Genomic DNA, 25,474 nt, shown 5'->3' on the forward strand with positions numbered 1-25,474 from the left:
GACAATATAGTAAATATTTATGCCCCAAATGTTGGTGCAACTAATTACATAAAAGAGATGCTATTCCACTGGAAGCCTCAGATAGATCCCGGTGCAATAATACTGAGTGATTTCAACACACCTCTCACCATTAGATAGGTCAAACAAGCATAAACTCAATAAGTCTCTTTGGATATAGAAAATATCAAATGAATTTAACAGGCATGTATAGAATATTTCATCTAACAATAGTTGAATACACTTCCTTCCTAGTGGCTCATGAAAACTTCTACAAAAATAGACCTTATATTAGGTCACAAAGCAGCTGTTAGCAAATAAAAATAATTGATATAATTCTTTGCATCCTATCAGATCATCATAATGGAATAAAATTAGAAATGAACAGTTCAAAACCTACAGAAACTGTATAAACATGGAGATTGAATAATAACATTTGAATGATGAATGAGTGATAGAAGAAATCCTGTGAAAAATTTAAAAATTCTTAGACTCAAAGGGAATAATTATACAACATACTAAAATCTCTGGAACCAGTATGAAGGTGGTTCTAAGAGGAATGTTTATAGCTATGAGAGCCTATATAAGAAAATCAGAAACATCTTAAATAAACAACCTAATGATACATCTCTAGACTCTTGAAAAAGAACAAACCAATTCCAAACCAGTAGAAGGAAGGAGATAATAAGATTGGTACTGAAATCAATGAAACTGAGAGAAAAGATACAAAGATTATGAAACAAAACAGTTGGTTCTTTGAAAAGATCAATGAAACTAAACCCTTAGCCAGACCTAATGAAAAGAAAAGAGAAAATCTCAAATTAACAAAATTAGAGATGGAAAAGGAGAAGTCACCATAGGCATCACAGAAACCCAGCAGATCGATCATTAGGGACTATTTTGAAAACATATATTCCAGAAAATGGAAAACCTAAAAGAAATAATTACATTTCTAGACACACATGATCTGCCAAAAAAGACTTGAATTAGAAAAAATTATATCCCATGCTTTCATATGTCAAAATAAATACTATATTCATGTATAACTAGAAAGAACCAATATATAAAAAAGATGACAATATAAAATCTAAGCATATAATGAGAAGCAGTAATAAAAAGCCTTCCAACAAAGAATATTCAAGGATAAGAAGAATTCTCACTTGAATTCTATCAGACTTTTCAAGAAGAACTAATGAAAATGCTCTTCAAATAGGTCCATGAAATAGAAACAAAAGGAAAATTTCAAAATTCATTCTATGAAGTCAGTATCACACTCATACCAAAACCAGATGAGCACACATCAAGGAAAGAAAGCTATAGATCAGTATTCCTAATTAATTTACATGCAAAACTTCTTAATAAAATAAAATGTTAAGAAATCATGCTCAACAACATATTAAGAAAATTTTACATCATGAGTAAGTTGGTTTTATCCCATTGCAAGGATAGTTCAATAGACATATATCAAAAATGTAATTAACCACATAAATAGAATTAAGGACAGAAATCACTTATTCATCACAATTAGATGCAGAGAAGGCCTTAGATAAAATTTACTACCCATTCTTGATTTAAAAAAAATACTTAATACACTAGGGATAGAAGGAACCTACCTCACCATCATAAAAGGTATATATGACAATCCCAAAGCAAATCTCACAGTAAATGGGAGAAAACTGAAAGCATTTTCTTTGAAATCTGAAGCAGGTATAAAGGATGTGCACTCTCACCATTCCTATTTGTTAAAGTGCTAGAAATTCTATCCAGAGAAATTAGGCAAGAGAAGGGAACTAAAATGGATAGAAATGGGAAAGGGAGAACTCAAATTATTAAAATTTGCAAATGATATGACTCTATTCATAGAAAAGATCCATAATTCTCCACTGAGAGACTGCTAGAGCTAAAATACAAATTTAGCAAAGTGACAGGTTACAAAATCAAGATAAAAAATCAATAGACTTCTTATATATCAATAATAAATCTGCTGAGAAAGTAATCAGGAAAATAATTTTATTCAAAATATCCTCCAAGAAAACATAAAATACCTAGGAATAAAACTAAACAAGAAAGGGAAAGATTTCTATAATGAAAACTATAGAACATTGAATAAAATTGTACATATCAAGGGGATTTGTTGTTACATGTTCATACATGCACACTAATAACAATATAATTTGGCCAATATAACTCCCCAGAACTTCTCCCTGGATTTTTTAAATTAAGAGCTTCCTATATATTAAGCATATTAGTTTATTATCTAGAATAGACTGTAAGTGTTTCTTCTTTCTATTGGCCATTTATCTTTTGCTTTATAATTTTTAGGGGGTGATGCAAAATTATTTATATACATAGTTCAATTTGTTAATTTGGATTTCACATTATCAGTCTGGAAACAGAAAACAGTCCTTTATTCTATATATTATACATACTCTTTTAATGGTATCTTTTGATAGGTAATTCTTAATTTTAATATATTAAGACTGACTAGTGTTTTCCCTTTTGATTAATACTTTTTGAACTCAGTCTCAGATAGCACACTCTGTCATGATATTTTTCTATGTTACTGTCACCCATCTAAGAATCTTTTCCCTCTGTGTTACATTGAGATGTGAGGAGCTGGGTGAATTGTGAAGTGTTTTTTGCTGGTCCATGAAATTTAGAAATTTAGGAAACAAGTATAGAAATTTAGGAAACGTGCAGAGATATAGGAACATGGCCTTACCGAGGCATGCAAGACAGTGAGGGGTGAACTAGGCTCCCTGGTGGGTGTCAAACTCAAGTGGAGAGTCAAAGGTGACCCAGCTGTGTACCAGTCATGTGCACTAGGACCAGGCATGGAAAGTTTTGGTATTTTAAAGAAAATGACTTTAGCACCGATAGTGTGAGATGAACACTTTAATAAGCTCTATTCTTTTCCTTTTACATTAGTTTGTGATATCCCTGGACACTAATTTATTTTTTATGAATAGTGTAATGTAGGGCTCTGATTTTGTTTTATTTTTCACACATGGTTATCCTATTTTCCCATAACACTTATGCAATTTACTGTCTTTTCCTCATTGCTCCATGTGGCATGGAGCAACTATGTTTGCAGGGCCTCTTCTGCTTCCTTGATTCTGTTTCATTGGTCTTTGGTTTTTCATTGCACCAGTGCCACACTGTTAGATTCTAGCTTTAAGGTAATTATTGATGTTTGGAAAAGTAAGTTCTTTTATTCTCTTTCAGAAGTATCTTCATTATTTTTAGCTCTTTACATTTATTTTTAGAAATTTTAGAATCATATTGTCAAATTATATACAACCTGATGCACAATATAATCTTTTAATACTTTTAAATACAAATTTTATTTTATCTGTAGAATTTTATTTTATCTGTAGAACTATTTAGTCATTCAGTTTGATATGGGGTTGTGTTATCATATATCTTCTGCTGCATTTACTCCAAACCACTGGGTTACACAGGTATTTAGTTTTGATAATTTAGTGAGCTGCACTTTGAAGATTTGTGCATATTTGTAAAAATAAAATGTGTTACAAAAATACAATAGTAGAACTATAAAAAGTTACAAAATCTAGGATTAAATTCAATGAAAGATATGCACAATATGTACACAGAGATTCCATGCAATTTTAATTCTTATCTAGTATCTATTTATACTGTTAGAGAAGTTAAGTTTTGTATATTGAGCTTGTGGTGCCCCTCATTCTAAATTCTTCTACCTAGGCTTTTTGTTTTTCCTAAGGGAATGATGAAATGGGAGCAGTTAGTGTGTACTTTCTGAGGTGTACTGCAGGTCACAGATAGATAGAGCTAGTGAGAGGTTCTCAGCTCTGTTATCTGACTTGGTAAGGAATTTTGCTGTGCTTCACTCAGAAAGTGATGTTGCTTATGGTTTTCTATTAGATCAATTTTCTCAACTCATGGGAATTTTCTTCTGTTTCTAGTTTGTACTGGTTTTCCCCTTAACTTTGGAGGAATTTTTGATCAATTCTACCAATTTGTTTGTTTTAAATCAGGCCCCATCAAAGTAGGCCTAGGGGTTAAATATATCCACTACATTTTTTGGTGAAGCTGTGATCTATAAATGTTTTTTGAGTGTTTAAATAATTGGGGTGGAGGGGGAATCAAAAGAAGAATACTATTTCCTGAGGTGTCAATCATATGCAATACAAGTTTTCTTGTCCATTCTAAAGTTTTATTAAAATATAACCCACTCACTTTACACGTTGTCCTCGGCTGCTTTTGTACTACAGTGCAGAGTGAAGCAGTTGTGACAGAGGCAGGATAGCCTGCAGATTCCCAAGTATTTACTCTCTATACTTTTACAGAGAAAGGTAGGTGACAGTTTTAGAACATCATGACGATTACATGTTTATTCCCTTTTACTCTTCTGTTAGCCATGAGTAATAGAAATCATACTCAACCATGCCTAAAATATTTATTATTTACACACAGACAAGCTCCAGGCATGATATGATCATTCCTTACATCGCACACTCTGGGATTTGCATCTCATCTCCATTCTTATTGTCTGTAAGTGTCCCACAAAAAATCCCATGGGTATTCTTTTAAATTTGATTTTCTTAATACTTAAATATGGGGTTTAAGTAAAATTTTATCGACACAAGGGGTGTAAAAATTGGTATTTAGTAATTTTTTATACTTATGCTTTAGCAAATGTAGCTTAAGAACATGTTAATCTGAGTTCGAATCACATGATCAGGTGGGTGGAGATTATTGGTGCCATATGCAATGGTCATGTCCCAGGCATCAATGACACCCACATTGAGATCTTTGAAAATGTCATTCAGGATAAGGTACTGAATGTAACCATGGAAGTCTCCAAACCACTCTGTTTCTACGTGCATCTCCCTGATATTTTCTGTCTTAATGATCACTTTAGTGTCTGGGCTTCTTAGGAATAGTCGTTCAATAGCTTTTCGAATATTGATGGCCCTGCGAATGAAAAGGTCAATGGGGAAGGGTCTGAAGTGGTGGCCAAAAGTTATCGCAATGGCTGTGTTTTTATCCCCTGATATTAGGTCAATTTCTCGAGGGATGTAAGCTTCATCTGTCACAGAGTAGAGATTATGAGTGATAATAGGAAAGCCATGTTTTTTCCACTGAATTTGAGTATGTCTTCCAGCATCCAGAAGCAAACGCTTCGGAAAAGATCCGGTTTCATGAAGATCAAAATATTTCAGTGCTGATTAAAAAACAAAACAAAACAGATATTAACTAAAAAGTAATATTAGTTCATTTTAAAAGAATATTCACAATATTATTTACAATACCTACCTGATATAGTTTTGTCAGAAGCATTCTGACATCTGGAATAAATTACTAATTCACACGCATGAAAAGTCAATCAAAATGTAAAGTTTTCATTGGAGTTTATAAAGAGGAACAACATTTCTTATGAAAGAGGTAATAAAGCAGATTTCAAATTAAGATTGCATTCTAGAATGCTAAGTGAAATAATAATAATAATAATAATAATAATAATATCAATAATAAACCCAGCCCAAGTGAGAATAGATGGAGACCTCACTGAAAGTACTTTATGATCAGCCAGAACTTCCAAAAGAATATAAAGTAAGTACATACTTTTTACTACTTTGGGTAAGTAGTAGATCCACTGACATATTGTGGAGTCTCCCAGGAGGTAAATGAGTTTTCCTTTCAAGCAGCCATTGATGTTATTTGTATCTAGTTGAATCTGGTTACAAAATGTTGTTATCCACCTTCCTTGTAAAGTGTATCCACCAGGGACCGGAATCTTCATTCCAATTTGGCATTTCTCTGTGCTCTTTTCACTCTCTGGGAGCAGAGATCCTGTGGTGAGTGGTGGTAGTGGCATGTGTAAACATCAGCCTCCTGTCTTGGTCCTTTCCTTCCTGATTTCTTTCTCTCTCCCTACAGTCTTGTCTTCTGTCTTACTAGAGGTATTTTTTTTTTTTGATCACAGGTTTTGTTTTAGGCACTGCTACTCATTCTTTTGAGAGATTTTGAGTCATACTGACACTTCTCATTCATTTTCTCCCACCTGAGCTCGTTACCTAAGTTGTGATGTCCTTTTTTTTTTCTTCTCTCTTTTTTTTTTTTTTGCCATTCCTGTGATATTATAGTGACTTTTCTGTTCTCTACTCTGAATTGTGTTACTGGATTGCCAGCTGTTGTCTTTGTTATTGAATCATTTTTATTTGTTCCATCAATGAAGGAACTATGAAGTGTGCCGTGTTTAAAAAATGGCTTAAAATATAACATGCACATATTTTGAAAACCTTCAACAGTATAAAATATTTACCTTGACTTAATGTTGTTTTTTTTTTAAATAGGACCTTGCTAAAGGTGATTTGCAGTATTCCACAGAAACCAATATTCTGAGCCATTGCAGCCTGTTTTCCTAGAATGGCAGGCTCTCTAATGGTCTGTCTTCTAAGGTACCCCATGAGGCAGAGCACCAACTCTGCCATGCTATAACAAATGTCCTCAGATGTCTGACATCATGCTTCCTTGCCAAGCTCTATGCTGCTGCACCACTGCTGAGCCATTGCCTCATTAGTTTTATTGGTTGTTGTTTTGATTTTTTTTTTGCAGTGTGTGGAATGGGACCCTGAGCCTTTGCATGCTAGGTCAGCACATTACCACTGAACTTCCTTTTATAGTTCAGCCAGTAGGAAGTAGACAAATGGATGAGGAGGGCAAGCTGTTTTGCTTTTAAAGGTATTACGTACAAATTTCCCATATTTTTACTCCTAGAAAAAATGTAATGTGACCATAAGTAGCCACAAGGAAAGGTGGCCAGGGGTTCAGCTAAACTAATGGTTTCTCTTCTAGAGTGAGAGAATAGAATGGATAGTGGGGGATTACCAGCAGTCTTTGCTTTACCTTCCTTCTTTAGCTCTTCATAGGCATTGCAGTCTCTGTTTGCCTGTGTCCACGAAATAGTATTTCCTTACGTGCTGGTACTGTATAGTTGAGCCACTGTATCCATGGGATCTGTATCTATGGATTCAACCCACCATGGATGGAAAATATTTGGGGAATTTTTTTTTATCTTGCTAAACACATGCAGATTTTCTCTTCTTTTTTCCATAAACAATATAGCATAGCAACTGTTTATATAGCATGTATGTTGAATTGGGTGATATAAGTATTCTGGAGATGATTTAAAGTATATGGGAAGATGTTGTAGTTTATACCATGTACCATGTCATTATATATAAGGGATAAGCATCTTGGTATCAATTTTGATGTCCCTGTTGGGTCCTGCAGGCAACCCCCTCCATGAATATCAATGGATAGATGTATTTGTAATTTGAGGACAAAATGAAAAAATGATGCTGGTGGCAGAATTAGAAAATGAAACTGGAAGAGGTATTAAATCCTTGTGATTTTTCTTGCCAAAGGTAGTTTTTCTAATCCTATAATCATGTTGGTCTTTTACTGTGACATAGTTGCTCTTGGAGGAAGCTCAATAACACTGTATCATGGATGCTTGAATATCATAAGCCTAAAAACTCAACACCCACAATTACCAAGTTATCCTCATCCCTGTAATGTACTGGCATATTCAAGATGATAGCCTTTGAGCTTATTATTGAAAAGCGTATCCTGTATAATATTTATATGCCAGAGAATTTATTTCCTTATGATTATTATTACATAATTTTATTTTAGAATAGGCTCAATATTTTGTGGTTAATTTTGCTCACCTTTTTGATTAGAGATTATAGTAGGCAGACTGTGGTTCCTCATTATATTCAGGTCCTAATTCCTCAAACCTGTGAATATGTTGCCTTGTATGACAGAAAGATTTTCAAGATTGACTATGTATATAGACTCTGAGAGGGGAGAATCCTGGATTATCTAGGGGAAGGGGTACAGTCTAATTTAATTGATCCTCTAAATTGAAAGAGGGAGGCAGAAGGTAGGCCAGAAACATGTTACCTGAGTAACTGACCCATTGTTGTAGTTTTGATAAGGACGATCTTAGTTTTATTTGTTCTTGTTGTTGTTTTGAATTTTGAGTTACAAATAAGGAGGGCATGTTTTAGAAGCCAAAAAGGCAAAGAAACAGATTCTTGCATAGACCTCCAGAAAAGAATAAAGGTTTGCTCTATCTTGACTTGTTTGGTGAGACTGATATTGGGTGTTGGAAGAATAACACTAAGAGAATATGTTCATTTTATTAAAAGCCACTTGGCTGTAGCAGCAAGAAGAAATTAATGCAGAGAAAAATGATATCCTTTAAATATGAACTCATCCCATCCAGAAACAGCATACTTTCTTCCATGTATAAATTTTATTTTATGTCCCTTAGTAACAATTTAAATCTCTTTATGTAGTTCATACTTATTTTGTTCACTTATGAATTTGCCTTTTTAAGTATAAAGGAGAGCATACCACTCTCTTCCTCAGTTGATCAATGGAGTTTTCAAAAGTTTACCAAATAAACACTGAAATCTACAGCATGCCCTTGAGAATTTCCATAATTTGGATTCTTCCTATTTTCTAGGCCCAACAGAGTCCAGATAATTGTGGTCATGAATGGATGAGAAAGAAAAAACAAACCTGGGGCTGGGGCTGGGGCTCAGTGGCAAAGCGCTGACCTAGCATTGTGAGGCATGGGGTTCAATCCTCAGCACCACATACAACACATAAATAAACAAATAAAGGTTCATTGACAAATACAAAATATTAAAAAAAATCTTACCACATTAAAGAATCCAGGAAAGACAATTAAATAACTTCTAGCAAGGAATGCTTTTTTTTTTTTAGTGTATGATCCAAAGTTTTCTTTATCTCAACGAATAAATACGTAGGCAAGTAGAAAGTACTCAAAATTAGCTGATGTTTTATATTATTTTCTTATGTCTGACAAGTCTACCATGATCTTTATGAAATTTCACTTTCACCTCATTCTCTGACTACAGATATTCTTCAGGGCTTACTCAAATATGAACTTTAACATAACTCCTTCTGCGTTTTGCTTTCTTCACAGAGTTGGTAGATTAAATTTTTTAGAATATTTTTTAGTGGTAGTTGGACACAATACCTTTATTTTATTTATTTTTTTTTATGTGGTGCTGAGGATCAAACCCAGGACCTCGAACGGGCGAGATGAGCACTGTACCGCTGAGTCACAACCCCAGCTCCAGATTAAACATTTTCAGATCACAAACTTACTAGGTATTAATTTTTCTCAGTTGACTCAAAATGCCTCATATGGAAAAATGAATAAATATAAGAAATAAATCATGAGTTGTCAAGTTTACCAATCACAGGCTTTAAATATAATTATTTAAAGCTAAGGTATAGGGGCTGGAGCTGTGGCTTAGAGGTAGAGCACTTGCCTAGTATGTGTGAGGCACTGGGTTCAATTCTAAGCACCACATACAAATATATGAATAAAAGAAAAGACCATCAATGTGTAAAAAATTTAAAAAATAAAGCTAAGGTATAAATAAGCATTAATATTATTCTTTCATGTGTAACATTGCTTTGTATTTGCTGTTGAAACAATTAATAAGATAGAAACTTCATATGAAATTGCTAAGTGCACCAACTAAAAGCTGGAATTATGTCAACAGAGATGAGGAAACCAAAGCCAGAGTGTTCCTGCTCTGAAGCCATGGGTACCCATCACAGACATCTGTACAGCACCTCAGACTCTAGGAGATGAATGTAGGATACTAAGATTTTCTCCTTTAGGATAAGTCAAGAAGAAATCTGCTATCAACAAAGTTTAAACTAATTTCCTTCAATTGATTTCTTCTATAATGTTCAAAAAGACTGAGATCACAGACACCTGCTAAGAATCATGTTGCTGGAAATCTACAACTAATAGAGTTAACACTGATAACTTTTCTCTGCATAAGACACATGACACATACATCTACCACAGAAAAAAAGCAGACTTACTGTTGCAATGGGAGACATCAATATTTTTAAGGTCTTTCATCATTTCAACTCCCACTTTGGACCTTCAAAAAATAAGATCATAGGTTAGCCTGTTGTGTTTTCACACAGCACAGGCCACATAAATCACCTCCTTGCAAGTAAAGGATAATTTTTAATTTTTTAATAATTAAAACTATTATTTTTTATTATAAATTTGAGAATACTGGGTATTATAAGTAAATTAGGTTTTGGAAGTCTTTCTATCTTGTGGAGAGTATATGAAGTCCAGGGCAGCTCTTCTCATTTGCCATATGCAATAGTATGTCCTAGAATCTTAGATTCATAATGTGTATCAAATCTGCAAGTTCTTTATCCTCTTCCATATCACCCATTCAAGTTTATAAAATATTTTTCTTGAATTATTGTGAGCCTCTAGTTGGCCAACCTAAGTTTTATCCCACCTAATTTCTTTATCACACCCTCCAGAGCACACTTTCCAATGGCAAATGCAACTGCATTATTGTTTAAAGCCCTTGATTGTATTTGCATCACTTACCTAAGGAGTCCAGGCTCCTTGTCATGGCACCAAGACCCCTCATCACAGAGACCCTGTTTCCCTCCTTAAGCATGTTTCCTGCGTTTACCTTCAGTTTGCCCTGCAATATGTGCTTTATGAGGATCATGTGAAGACAGGTAATGTATTCATATGTATGCACTGTTGTACCCTAAATATCCGTCAATATGACTGCCATAAAGTAATGTTCAACCTGATGCATGAATAAATAAATGCACGCTCTATTTGTACACTGAATTTCTTTCCTCCACTTGATGAAAGCCTACCTGAATCTTCCTACTTTTAGCCCTACTGCTTATCTCCTGTGTATGACTGTGTGTAAATGGAGGCAGGCAGGAAGGGGTCAAGGGAATGATGACGACTCAGGTGCCTAGTACAACATATATACAACAGATATAAGTTGTACCCTGTTCTATGCTATGGATGTCTCTTTAGATCCGATCCCATGAAATGGTACGTGATCCTTAATGGGGTTCAGCCATCAGGATGGTTAATGGAGAGGAAGAGATGTGGTGAGGTGCACACTGGAGACCAAAAGGAAGAAAAGAAAACCAACTGTGTTTTTATTTGTTCAGAAGTAAGCCATGCACTATAGATCAGGATAGCTGCATAAGCATCTGGATAACTGCATTACATATGGAATGTGTGTTAGTTTTCCATGTTCAGTGTTTACTCTTATTTCTTCTAAGCAAATATTTTTGAAAGATTGTGGAAAAAAACTTCTAAGCCTGACTTTGAAAACTGCTAAGAAAGGAATTGCTCAGAATCTAGCATTTCACTGTTGCCACATGTAGAGAAAATAAGTCTCTAGGGGTAAGAGAATAGATTTTGGCAAGATAAAAAGTGAAAAGGAAGTGGACTGAGGCTTATGGAAAATTAGCAAATGAACATAAGTCTCTGGGACTGATATATGCCTCAGAGTTTTGCTCATAGTTCTTTGTGTGTGTGTGTGTGTGTGTGTGTGTGTGTGTGTGTGTGTGATGAGAATTTCCTTTTGCAAATACTCAGAGAAGCCCATGAGAAAATTAACCCTGATAGTTAATTCTAAGCCACAAAGTAAATTGTTTCGATCTTAGTGGAGAACAAGGAGACCAGGGAGTGCACATCTGTTTGTGATGAGTGGGAGAAGGGCAGGTGTGGCTGCAGCCAAGATTGATAGGGGAAACGTGTACTGAGGTTAGAGGAGGCTGGTCAACCAGGGCTTCCAGGTAACAATGGGGAGGAGTAGAAGGACTCCTCCACCCTAAGCAGTATACACTGAGGCGTGTCTGATCATGAGATCAGCTAGAGATGACCCATAGTGTGGGGACAAGTGCATGGAGTATTGCATATTTGGCATACCGTAAGGGCATCTGAGTGGCAAATCATTCCCCTGTGCCATCGGCAAACCGCTTACCCCGTAGGCACAGCCCTGGGTGTGAGGCCGGGTGTTGCAGTCCCTGTGCTTACTCCACAGCCCACTCCTCGATTGGTTACTGCAAGAACAGCTGGCCAGAAATTGTATTGGTGGCTGCCATAATCTGCTAAGCTAATGCATGGGTATATATACTTGGTAACTGCGCAGTAACATCAGATCTGCTTCCTACTTGGTCTCTGCAGATCTTGATTAGCGACTCCGCAGCCACACTCTCCTCTACCCTGTTCCGTGGATCTCCTCACTGGACAAGAGAGAGCCCATGCACCTTAGGAGCTGGCCTTTTAGAAAGGTTGCTCAGGCTGCAGTGTAAGGAGGGTACGATGGGTGATGGAAGGGAGACCAGGCGGGAACCCATTTCAGTCATGCAAATGAGGTAATAGTGGTCTCTACTTGGATAGCAGCACTGGGCATGGAGAGGAATGAAAAATAAAGACATTTAAGAGGCAGAGTCTGTGGGATACAATATGGAAGGTAAAGTAGAATGATGTTTTTATATATATACAAGGAATCTTTTTTCCCTAATGTGGAACATCTATGAACACATAGCAAAATAGTTTTCCACAGAGTGTATTTTGTAAAACATATATCTATAGTAACAATCCTTATTAATACAGAGATGTAAATGCATGTATATTATTGAATTCTTTCTGTGTAACCGTCTTTTTTGTGACTGTATCAATCAAAATGCAAACTATGGTGTTGAGTCAAAAACAGGGATGCCATGAAAATGTCACATCACATATATGACTATAACTTTGAGTGGAGGAAGTATCTGAGAGGATCAATATTGAGACAGCTATGTATGACCCTACACCCAATAGCTCTCATTGAATTAAAAATTATACTCACTTATGGAAAAGGCTTTTTTCCTTGACTGAAAGATAAGAAATTTCTCGGTTCGTGGAGGACATATAGGTCAGGGCCTCACAGGGCATGTGTTGAGGCTTCTTGCAGTAGAAGGCTTCCTGGTCTCTCCCGTACAGGTAGGTGCACAGTTCAGAGCTAGAGTTTAGGGTCAGGCCACATTCAGTGAAGACTTGGGAGGTGCCATTAACAAATTTACCTTTGAAAATAATTTTATCATAGCCTTGGTTCCTTGCCCTCCAGAGAGCCGACACCCCTTCACTGGGGTGGATGAGCAGGAGAGACAGGGAGACCTGGCCCTCCCAGAACAGAGTGAAGCTGACAAGGTAGGTGCCATTGTTGAAGTCCGTCACCTTTCCTGAGGCGCCTGCCTTCAGGGCTGAGGAGGACATCCTGGCCCTCAAAAAGTCCCCTCCATATTTCTTTTTGTGTCCCAGGTGGTCCCTGGCCTCCAGCAGGATATCCAGCTGGTCCCCCCTGCAGTATGTGTCTCTAGGGTTGAGGATGGTGACTGTGCTGTGTGTGGCACTGGTGGTGGTGTCCTCATGGGTGAAGGGTCTGGGTGGGATCAGCTGGTTTAGTGTTTTCAGAATCTTCCTTATTCTCAGCTCAGTCTCTGTTGGTGTGTTTACAGGGCTCATTTTTATTTCAGAACATGAACACTTTGTGGAGATGTTCCAGTGATAAAAGCTGATGGGTACATTTATAGCAGACCAAAGCTGAAATGATAACAAACAGGACATACTATTCAATAAACCTGTTCCCAGTAATTTTTTAAAATTTTACTTATAATGAATTTGAGTTCACCTATTATCATCCATATCATTTAAACTTTCTGACAATTCTGCATAAATTAAAAAATTATATTTTTACATCAATATTTTGGAGAATGTCTGAGCAATTATAAATAAACATATTCAATCTTAGATTTATATCTCAAATAATACATCTGACTAAGAAAATGATGCTGGTTCATTTGTTCTTCCTTTTCAGATACACCCTACTCCCAATAGCTCATTTCTTAGTTCCTCCTCAGTATACTTTTACCCATGTTTAGCCATCTTTTCCTCCCCAGCTTATCATGATTCCAGCTGCCACCTTTTTTCTCCTGGATTTTAGTTTCCTCCTCTACTGGGAAGTGGTTCTCAGGCTTCACGAGGACAGTCCTGCTTTCTCTCCCTTCAGTTTTCCCCCTTGTAGTTGATCAGCTCTTTGAAAGCAAAACTCTACTCACATCTGCTTCCTCCTTAAACCCCTTTAATGTCTTCTCATGATTCTTGGGATAAAATCCAATTTTAACAGGGCTTTATGCTCTGATCTGTCTTTCCAGCCTAGTTCTGCACTTCGTCCTGTGCACTCTATTTTGACAAGACTAACTGCTTTTCTTTTTAGGAGATGACCTTCCTTTCTTGTACATCTTGCATTTTACTAACACTTTCTCCAATTTCTGCATTGGTGGCTACCTTCTTCTTTTCTCCAAACCACCTAAATACCTGTTAACTTCTCATTTAGAAATCCCAACAACCTTAGTTGTCACTGTACAGTGTTCTAGAGGTGCTCAAATTCAGTGGTTTCTGAATCTTGTTGATAATCAGAAGAAAATGCCAAGCTTTTCTCAAAACATGGATTCTCAGGCTGCAGTCCAGGTCAACTGAACCATAGTCACTAAACTGCAATCCTGGAGGATGTGGTTTTCAAACACTTCACAGACATCCTGTGTTCAGATAAGCTTGAGAACACTGGTTATAGATCAGTGATTGTCAACTGCATCACATGTAAGAACATATGTAGATCTCAAATCTCAGCAGTACAAAAAATCCTTTCCTGAATACTCTGTGGCCCACCCTCAATCAGTAAAACCCTGGTGGTTGGTGTCACAGTGGCATAGTAAACCAAAAGAGACTGGAAACCAAGAAATGAGATATAACTAAAAAATAGATGAAGAAAATCTAAATTCAATCTTTGGGAAAACTTAGAACACTGAGAAACCTTTGGTTAAGTCATGTAAGAAATGGTGAGAGGGCTGGGGATGTGGCTCAAGCGGTAACGTATTTGCCTGGAATGTGCGGGGCGCTGGGTTTGATCCTCAGCCCCACATAAAAATAAAAATAAAGATGTTGTGTCCAGAAAAAACTGAAAAATAAATATTAAAAAAATATTTCTTTAAAAAAAAGAAATAGTGAGAGATGCAAATATATGAAATTTAAATAAGAATCGTTTCATGTATGTCTGTGTTTTATGAAAGCATAAACCTTAGTATACACTCTACGAATAGAGAAGTGGGATAGAAAATAACTATACAGTATATATAATACTAATAACAATATAAAGATGATGAAAACATTTTTTTTCCATTTGCCCACCTCCTAAAGTCACAGGCTGAACAATTTTTATTTGTGAGTACAAATATTATTAACTTATATAATGAGGAAACACCTTATACTAAAACTTGGTAACAGCAATATAGGAAAAGTGAAAGTTTTCACTCATGAACATGGCCTTTAAATTGTCTCTTTCTCCTCAGATGTATATTTATATAAATATATGTAAATACAAGATAGTTTAGAGGGGTGTGTGTGTGTGCTGACAAAGCAGAAGCTGCTGGTGGGAATTTCATAGCAACTAGGGAAGTGGCTCCTGCACCCCTGCAACACAGGAAAGATCCACAGCCAAAGTCTGATGGGCATCTGCTAAGTGTCCAAATTCCAATGACATCCAAACCAAGATTCAACCAGAAGTTTCTTCATCTTGACGTGGTATAGTATAAACAATCCTAATGTCAACTTTGGTCATATAAACAACTCATTAATTAAGGTTTGAATCACTTTTAATCACAGATGAGATAGTTTGCAGTTCAAGTTGAATTAAGCTAATCATTGGCCACTTTAAAAATATTAATACACTCCTGAGGAGTAAAACAGAATTTACAGTCCCACAATATAACAGTTAAAGTTTTAGTATACAATTAAATATTATTCAGCATAGAAGGAACCAGAAACATGCACTATTTCTCAAAGGAGGAGACAACTGATGGAAACAAACATGGAGAAAATATATTAGAATTATCAGACAAGGTCTTCGAAACTGGTATTATAACTGCTAAATGAGGTAATGGATGGAAAGATAGGAAATATCAGCAATATGGAGGAACTATTTTAAAGAAACAAATGAATTTTACAACAGAACCAAACAATATCTAAATAAAAATAAACCTTTTAATTCACTATTTAAACTCCTTCCCTTCCCGAATTGGGTTGTGTTAAATCATTTTTTTAATTGTTTTCCAACCTTATAGATATTTACTAATTTTGGAGTCTGATTTATAAGTTTCTGAAATAGGTATAATAAATTACCTACTATCGCTGTGACATATCAAGTTTAGCTTGTAACTCTGAATGTTCTAATTTTAATGTGTGGGTATTTTGCTAGGTTCATCCAAATGTATGATGATTTTATTTTCTTTTGTAGATTTTTCCTTGTGTAACATACCACTTTATAGTTATTTGTGTTTTTTCTTAAATTTTTATTTTCTTTACTCATTAACATCCGTATTTTAAGCTAAAATTCACTGGAGTGAAATATTTAAGGAATGCAAAGAAAGAAACACGAGGCAGGAATTTTAAAATAAAATAAGACAAATTGACCTTTGTGATAATTATCAAAGACAAATTTTTGAACTATAGAATACTATTTTTTTTCGGAATCCTTCTAAAGAACCTATTAAATCAGACTGAACTTTAAGCAATGAGAATAACTGTAAAGTTTGATATATGTGTTTGTGGTAAGAAATAAATATCTATTAGCTTACAGGAATAATTCTAATTGATGCTTACAAGGAATAGAATATTTATGCAATGGCTCTGTACTCGGAGATTATAGGGGTAATACCATGATGAAAATAGTTGAACAGTAGAAAAAGAGGTGAAAAGTAGTATTTGTTTATTAATTGCCTTATAGTATTAAATGGAGCAAAAGGATATTACTTCAAATAACTTAGCACAATTTTGTTATAAAACACTCAACAAAAATAAATTTACATATTCCACCCATAAAATGTTCTATTAATATTTCACTTAAAAGGTAACAGGAGAGGCTTTGCCACCAAATGAGGCACGAGACAAGTAAATTTCCCACATTCTACTACTATTTAACATTGGGCTGGAGGAATTCACTAAATGTTACTTGGTAAGGGAAAGCAAATAAGTCATTGGAATTGGGGGAAAATAGGTAAAATAGTCTTTCTTTTCAGATGCAGGGGATATTTTTATGGAAAACCTCGAAGTAGAAATGGAAGAATGGCTACAGACAATAGAAAGACTGAGCAAAAAGTTAGGTAATACATTTAATGTATAAAAATCAGTAGCTTTCACATGTGCAGACACAACTACAGATAGGGTCAAATGAAACAAATGGTCTGGTGTATGGTTGCCAAATGACACTGAGATATTCGGTTATATATTTCACATGTGTCCAATATTTACATGAGGAAATTATACGAGGAAAAAATTATAATATATATATATATATATATGTATATAAAATAATTTTTTTTTTTGGTAATGGGGATTGAACTCAAGGGCACTTGACTACCGAGCCACATATCAGCCCTATTTTGTATTTTATTTAGAGATAGGTTCTCACTAGGTTGCTTAGCACCTCGTTTTTTGGCTGAGGCAGGCTTTGAACTCATGATCCTACTAACTCAGCCTTCCCAGCCACTGTTATTACAGGTATGTGCCACAGTGCCTGGCTCAGGAAACAAACTGAGCAACTGGAAGGGGAACTATGTTATTAGATACAAAAAAATCATGTAGCTATTGTTTCTAGTAAAGTTAATTTATGTATTCAGTGGAATAAAAATATCCTGAGTATTTTCTGGATCAGAAAGGTCAATTAGGAAGTTTACTTGAAAGAATAAGAAAGAATAGCCAGAAAAATATGGGGAAAAAGATATCAGGGATGATGTGTGTGCTAAGGTGAGCCCTATTAGATAGTAATGTTTACTTTTAAAGTCTAAGTACAATAGAGCAGAATTGGGATATGAATAAAAACTGGAACAGAATAAAGAATCAAAATATACCTTATTACATACAGAAATTTAGTATGTTATAGAAGCTGCATCCAATCGGGGGGGGGGGTTAAATTTAATTTTACTAAGAGGAATAAAATAACTTGATAGCCATAAGGAAGAACAAAATTAGGTCAATATCACATACAATTTCACAGCAAACTTGAAGTGAATCATATGTTTAGAAACAAACAATAAAGTCATGCAAAACAAAAATATAAGAAACCATAGGTAGATTCTCATATAAGCTTTAGTAGAAAATCTTTTGACTAAAATTTACCAGAAACAGCCAGGAACAGTGATGTATAACTGTAACCTCAGCAGCTGAGGAGGCTGAGGCAGGAGGATTGCAAATTCAAATCAAGCCTCAGCAACTTAATGAGGCCCTAAGTAACTCAGCTAAATTCTGTCTCTAAATAAAATACTAACAATGGCTGGGGATGTGTCTCAGTGGTTAAGTGCCCCTGCGTTCGATCCCCAGAATCAAAAAAAGAAAAAAAACAATTACCAGAAACAACAAAGGAAATTGTTTTACTAAAAAATAACTTTTGCATGAAAAAATAAATCATAGACAAAATAAAAAGAAAAATAACAAACTGGAAGAAATATGTGCACCTGATTTGGTGACAAGTACTCAGAATCATGGGGAAGCTTGTGGCCTTCACAAGAGCCATTTTGGGGTTTGTATGAGGTAGAATTTGATTGGACTGGATTGAGGATGAATGGAAAATAAGGAAATGAGAAAATGCAGACAATGTCTCTCTGAAATGAGGTAGAGAAGGAGAGAAGAGAGCAGAGTTGGAGTGGAGGGAAGAGGAAGGACTGATTTACAGGTTCTCAGAGTCACAGATGGAGGTTTCAAACCAAACTGGAGAAACTTGTTCATACCTTTGTGGAGTTTTGAGAAATTATAGACGTTATCCAGGCGATGACTAAAAGAGATGTCAACACCAGCAGCATTTTCTGAAGCACTGCATTTGAGGACATGATGAGAGTCCTAGGAAAGACAACACAAGGCAGAATCATGTAAAAAGCGAGTCCCTCTGTACACATTGTTTCATTTTTCACCTGTGTTTTTTTTCCCCTGAGTCTTTGTTTCTCCCTGCTGAACCACTTTCTTTCTCTCTCTTAACTACCAGCCCATAGCACCAACTCCTTTGCCCATCTGTTGGCCGCTCTTTATTCAAGTTTTATTTAGGATTGTTGCTTCCTTCTTCCATGACCCCGAAATGGGAGACAGATGTCCCTCTTATATTCTCTCATTGCACTGTGCAGTTTCTCAGTTGTAGCACTTACCACATCCACAGACCCCCACTAAAAGGAAAAGCAGAAAATTCAATTCATTAATCTATTATTGGGGAAAGACTTGGGATAGCTGAGGACCACAAGAGTAGGTTTTTGTTACAAAATATGATCTATAAAACACCTTTAAAGACAGTTGGTCCTTTTAACTGACCAGATAAGCAGGGCAGGTGACTTTTGCTGAACACTGAGTATGAAATTTGAAAGTGGAAACTCCTACTGGACTAAATTTTCTGTGTAAAAGAAAAGAGGTGATTCAACAAGATTATGTAGCACATGAGGAAAAAGAAGGAGATAAGATGAGATAGTGAGGAGAAGAAAATGGGAAAGAGGGAGGTAGGGGGAGAGAGAGAGAGAGAGAGAGAGAGAGAGAGAGAGAGAGAGAGAGAGAGAGAGAGAGAAGCTCCTCCCCACCATGTCCATGGTAAAGTGGTCATGGAAACAGAAATAAGATTGTATACTTTTAACAGTTATTACATTGGGGCTCCAATGTAAAGACATCCCTCTCTGTTTCCTACCAAATTCCCAGTGATGTCCATTTTGTGTGTGTGTGTGAAATTCACTTAGTGGAATTCAAAAAGGTCCTTTTAAGTCTGGTTATTGCAGAAGGAAAACAGATACATTCCACACACAGTGGATGCAAGAGAACAAATGGTGAGTTTAGAGCTGGTTAACTTTGGGGGAATCAAAGGAGAAATTGTTTAAGCAAGATGCAGTGCACAGTCATGATTCATAATAAATGATTGTTTTATGATTGAAGTGGGGCTCCTAAATACTGAAGCATGGTGTGGGGGCAATTGTAAAGGTAAGTTCTAGGTCCAGGTGAGTATTGGGATGAAATGAAAGAAGACAGGAGAAGGGAACAGAATGGAGCAACCTCCAGTCTGTGTCACTCACTGTACTGCAATATTTTGATTACTTTCTGATCATCAATGACTGCCAGTTACTAAAGAAGTAGAGCAGTGTCTGCCTCAGTGTTGTGTGCATAGTGCCTAGCACAGTGACGGAAAAACATAATATTTGTTAAATGAAAAATTTAAAAGCAGAATCATGCTTTTCAGAGCAACTTAAACTTCCATCTAGTGGAATTTCATATATTCTCAGAATGTTCAAATAGCTTTTTCAATACAATATAATACAATATCAGTGTCAAAGGGCTACCGTGGGTAGCCCTCACCCCGCATTCTGAACCTCACCAAGGTTTTATGACTTCTACGTGAATTTCATAGTGTGTGAGTTTCAATGACTGGTCTGATTTATTTTTATGTATCTAGGAAGTATTTAATATGGATATTTCAACAGTACTGGGAAAAAAAGAAGCATAATTATCTTTGCACTTTGATGCATCTTAGGCTCTTTATTTTCCTAGGTTGGTAAACTTATTCTCTTCATTCACTTATTTAATAGTCACTGAGTACCTACTCAATATGTGTCAGTATTGTGGAGTATACTGAAGGTAAAGTGAATCAACAAAATGATTTACATAAGCATTCCTGAGAATTACAATACGTTGGTTAAAACACTAGTTTCTTGTTGGTCTCTGAATAAGCTTTATCCTCCATGTTCTGAGTCATTGCCTATACTCTGCTGTCTGAATCTCTCATCACCTCTTGCATCCCTGCATCCTTCCCCTCCAATTCCCTCTTTGGAAAAGCTAGAGAATTTCTATTTATTAATTGTGTCTGTGCTTGCGTGCAGACTGATCTTTCCTCAGTAGTTTTAAATAATAACCTATTCCTTTATGTTAGTCTATTGTGCATACCTTTATTATAATACATGCTGCACTGCTTTATTTTATATTCTCTTTGTCATTTACTTCATGAGGCTGCTGAACATTCCAGAGGAGATCACCTTATCCAAGAGGAGAATCACCTCAGACTGAATCCATCCACCTTAGAATGCTGATATGTGCCCAACAAGATATTAGTCCTGACAACCATCTCATTCTGTTGTGTGTATCTGTGATCTAATATTTCCATTGATTCAGTACTAGCTGGCCAGGGCAGGCCATTTTGAGAGTGGCCAGAGTGCTTCTTTATAATAAGGTATTTTACTGCTGGGCACAGTGGCTCATGCCTGTAATCCCAGGGGCTCATGATACTGAGGCAGGAGGATCCCAGTTCAAAGCCAGTCTCAGCAACTTAGCAAGGACCTAAGCAACTCAGTGAGACCCTGTCTCTAAGTAAAATACAAGGGCTGGGGATGTGGCTCATTGTTTAAGTGCTTTTTGGTTCAATGCCTGGTATTTTCAGATTGCCAGGTTTTAGTGTTTTATTATATCCTCCATATCTGTTATATTTTGGTTCTGTTATGTCCCCCAAAGGCTTATGTTTTGAAGATTTGGTCCCTGGCTGGTGATGGAAACTTCTGGAGTTACAGCCCAATTTGAAGGGTGGGTCACCAAGGGCATGTTTTTGAAGGGTAGAGTTTGTCTCTGGACCCTTCCTCTCTTTGTACTTTATAGCCACCATGAAGTGAGCAGTATTTTCTTTAACATGAGCCCCCCACTATGATGCTGTTTCAACAGAAGTTAAAGGGATGGCACCAAATGGCTCTGGAACGAAACTTCTGAAACTGTGTGCCAAAATAAAATCTTTCCTCTTTTGAGTTGTTTTTCCCTCATCCTCCTCCTTCTTCTCCTCATTATTATTATTGTTGTTGTTATTATTATCATTTTTATTATTACTATTATTATTATTGTTATTTCAGTGTTGTACTGGGGATTGAACCCAACAGTAGGTGTTTTATTATTATTTTTATTTTTGAGACAGGGTCCTGCTAAGTTGCTAAGATTAGACTGGATTCACAATCCTCCTGCCTGAGCCTTCTGAGTGGCTGGGATTAAAGGCATTTACCACCTGGTATTTTGTCACAGCAACAAAAAGGTTTCTAACATGATACTAACTCATTTTGCCTTTGTTCTCTGTTTGGAAACTCTAATGAAGACCATTTTTGACTAAAACAGAGAAATCATAAGTCACAGTACTACTTTGTGCCTTATGGACATATAATCCTCATTTATTTCTAAATCAAAGTCTCACTTAAATTCTACTCCCTAGCTTTAACTTTGCATATGCAAGTGTCTTCAGTAACTTTCTACCTGGAAATTCTTACTGGCAGAGGTAATACCAGGCCTTAATTATGTTGACTACTGAGAGTCTATTTTGTGAATTTTTTTCCAATGTCTTCCATTAGGTCTAAATTTTCATCATGGAAATTGGCAAAGGCTGCAAGAATATATTCTTTTTTCTTTTTATCTGGGAGATCAGATTTGTAAACACACCCTCACTCTAAGGACTCTGAAAGTCCGTTAGTTAGTTCCATTACAATATTTTGTCATCTGGGAGATCAAAGATGGCAGATTAGAGAGAGGCTGCACTTTTCATTTGTTCCATGGATTGGGATTCAAGCAATAGGAATACCGCTTCTCAGTGAGATGGGAGAGGGAATTACTAAAATTCAATATTGTACACTCAGACCCAGAAATTAGACATGCGAAAGCATGTATAACCAAAAAGTAGCCTGAATTTAGCTGAAACAGAGACTGCATAGTGAATTGGGGTTTGACAGTGATCCTTGCTTGAAAGTTGAGAACAGAAGCCTGAGCCAGCTTGAGATGGTCATGCTGTAGTTGGCTACTCTGGGAAACCCAGGAGATCACTGTAAATATCACCACCCTGTCTGGGCTGGTGCCATTACAAGGAATTGGCTGTACCTAGCAGAACATGATTGAAACAGTTACAGAGAAGATTGTATCCAGGGGATTAAGGTCAGAGATACAGAGGGTAGTGCAACTTGCTTTCCCCTTTGAAGCTGGTGGCTGAAGTGATCAGGTGAAAAGGGTCAGGGTCACAAATAGTGTGACTGTATTGTGTCCAACCCAAGAAATGAATAGTGGTGCTCCATTTGTGTACAATGAAACAAAATGCATTCTGCTGTTATATACAACTAATTAGAAAAAAAATAAAGAAAAGAAAAGAGTCTAGGAATTGATGAGGCAGGCATGATTACACTGTGACTGGTCCTGGGCACACCATTCTCATGGGTGATGGAGAGTGTGAGACCTGGGGAAGGTTGGTTATCCTGACCTGGGAATAGAATTATCTGGATACCCTGAGATCAGCATCTTCCTGGCTCTAGCATTGTATTGATCTAATATCTCTGGGCAGATACCATCTTAAAAAATTCCTGAAGTTCTAATTAGAGCTAAACCCTAGCTGTAGGAAATTCCCATTTAGAATGGTATATCAGCCTCACCCTGGGAGTGCATGAACACAGTTTGTCTAGACAAAACTTCAGTTGATAGTACTTCCCTTTTACTGGTGAAAAAGGAAGCTGAGAGCTATTTCAACCAGCTTTTGCTCCAGGCCATGCCAGCTGACAGCTCATTCAATAAGTCTGCACAGAATATGAATGAGAAATTCAATAAAATGATAAAGATACTGAAAAAGAACCAAACAGAAATCTTGGAAATGCAAGGTACAATAAATCATATGAAAATTCAGTTGAAAGTCTCTCTAGTAGAGAGACATATACTCAAAGATGCAGATAGACTCCAATAGAATAATACTAGGTGATTTCAACACCTCTTTCACACTAGATATGTCATTCAGATATAAACTCAGTAAAGACACTCAAACCTAAAAATATTATAAATCAAATGAATTGAATAGACATCTGTAATATATTTCATACAGTGACAGCCAAATTCACTTTATTCTCAGCTGTTCATGAAAACTTCTCTAAAATAGATCATAGTTTATGCCACAAAGAAAATTTTAGCAAATATAAAAAATTGATATAATTCATTGCATTTTATTGATCATAATTGAATGAAATCAAGAATTAGTAGTAAGAAAAGATACCAAAAATATATAAATACATGAGATTTGGACAATACACTTTTAGGAAATATTTTAAAATTTTCTTATTTTTAGTTCTGTATGATGGTAGAGTATATTTTGACATATTTACACATACACAGATCCACAGATTGTATCTTATTCTAATTACGGTTCCAGGCTCTTAGTTGTACATGATGTGGAGATTCATTGCTGTGTATTCATGTGTAAATATAGGAAAGCTATGTCAGAGTCATTTCATTGTCTTTCCTATTTATGTTTCCCATCTTTTCCCTTCATTCCCCTTTGGCTAATACAATGAAATTTTATCAACCTCACTCCATGTGTGGTAATGTCCATATATCAGAGAGAACATTTGACCTTTGTTTTTTGGTGGTTTTTTAAATTTATTTACTATTATTTTCTCTAGGTCCATCAATTTACTGGAAAATGTCATAAAGTCATTATTTTTATGGCTGAGTAATATTCTGTGGTGTATATATGTCACATTTTCTTTATCCATTTATCTGTTGAAGGGCACCTAACTTGGTTCCATAGCTTAGCTATTTAGAAGTGAGCTGCTATTAACATAAACATTGATGTAGCTGTGTCTGTAGTATGCTGATTTAAAGTCCTTTGGATATATACTGAAGAATAGGTTAACTGGGTCAAATAGTGGTTCCATTCCAAGTGTATTTTTTTAATCTCTATAGTGCTTTTCAGAGAGGTTGCACCAATTTCCTGTCCCACCAGCTAAATTATGAATGTACATTTCCCCCCATTTTGGCCAATATTCATTGTGACTTGTATTCTTGATTGTTGCCATTTTGACTGGAGTGAGATGGAATCTGAGTGTAGTTTTAATTTGCATTTCTCTAATTGACAGAAATATTGAACATTTTTTTCAGACATTTTGAACAATACACTTTTATGTGATGAATGAGTGATAAAAGAAATCAAGGAAGAAATTTTAAAATGCTTATAATTAAATAGAAGAGAGATACAATGTATCAGAATTCCTTGAAAACTATAAAGGTGGTTCCAAGAGAAAATTTCTTATTTTTTTCTTTTTAGATAATAGATGACAGTGGATTGTATTTTCACATAATGTACATACATGTAGTATAACTTTCCATTCTTGTGGTTGTACATGATGTGAAGGTTCATTGGTCATGTATTCCTATATGAACACAGAAATATTATGTTCAATTTGTTTTACTGTCTCAGTATAGTTCTAATTTTCATTTCTTTAATTGCTATAAATGTTGAACATTTTTAAAATATATTTTTGGACAGATTATATTTCTCCTTTTGTGAAGTGCCTGTTCAGTTCCTTTGGCCATTTATTGACTGGGTTATTTGTTTTTTTGGTGTTAAATTTTATGGGGTTTTGTATATCCTGGAGATTAATGCTCTATCTGAGGTGTAGGTGGCACCCATTCTACAGACTCTTCTACTCTTGATCATTTCCTTTGCTGCAAAGAAGCTTCTGAGTAACCAAAACA

The 25,474-nt window shown here is 35.9% G+C and overlaps 1 protein-coding gene and 1 long non-coding RNA gene across 4 annotated transcripts in view; one reads left to right on the forward strand and one right to left on the reverse strand.

Moving 5' to 3' along the window:
- Positions 1-4,450: 4,450 nt before the first annotated feature.
- The window catches only part of LOC144377194 (uncharacterized), a 196,153-nt gene continuing 175,129 nt past the window's right edge, over positions 4,451-25,474 (forward strand). For all 3 annotated transcript variants that reach the window (XR_013437895.1, XR_013437894.1, XR_013437896.1), the window contains exon 1: positions 4,451-4,530. This is a non-coding gene — a long non-coding RNA (uncharacterized LOC144377194). The remainder of the gene's footprint in view (positions 4,531-25,474) is intronic.
- On the reverse strand, positions 4,616-18,813 carry LOC120889696 (NXPE family member 1). Its single transcript, XM_040285245.2, has 5 exons — positions 18,715-18,813; positions 12,744-13,477; positions 9,925-9,986; positions 5,605-5,817; positions 4,616-5,203 (listed from the first exon to the last, which is right to left on the reverse strand). Exons 1-5 carry the CDS (start codon positions 18,811-18,813, stop codon positions 4,668-4,670), a joined length of 1,644 nt encoding a protein of 547 aa, XP_040141179.2. The 3' UTR covers positions 4,616-4,667.

The sequence above is a fragment of the Ictidomys tridecemlineatus genome, chromosome 4, assembly GCF_052094955.1.
Source record: "Ictidomys tridecemlineatus isolate mIctTri1 chromosome 4, mIctTri1.hap1, whole genome shotgun sequence".
NCBI lineage: Eukaryota > Metazoa > Chordata > Mammalia > Rodentia > Sciuridae > Ictidomys > Ictidomys tridecemlineatus.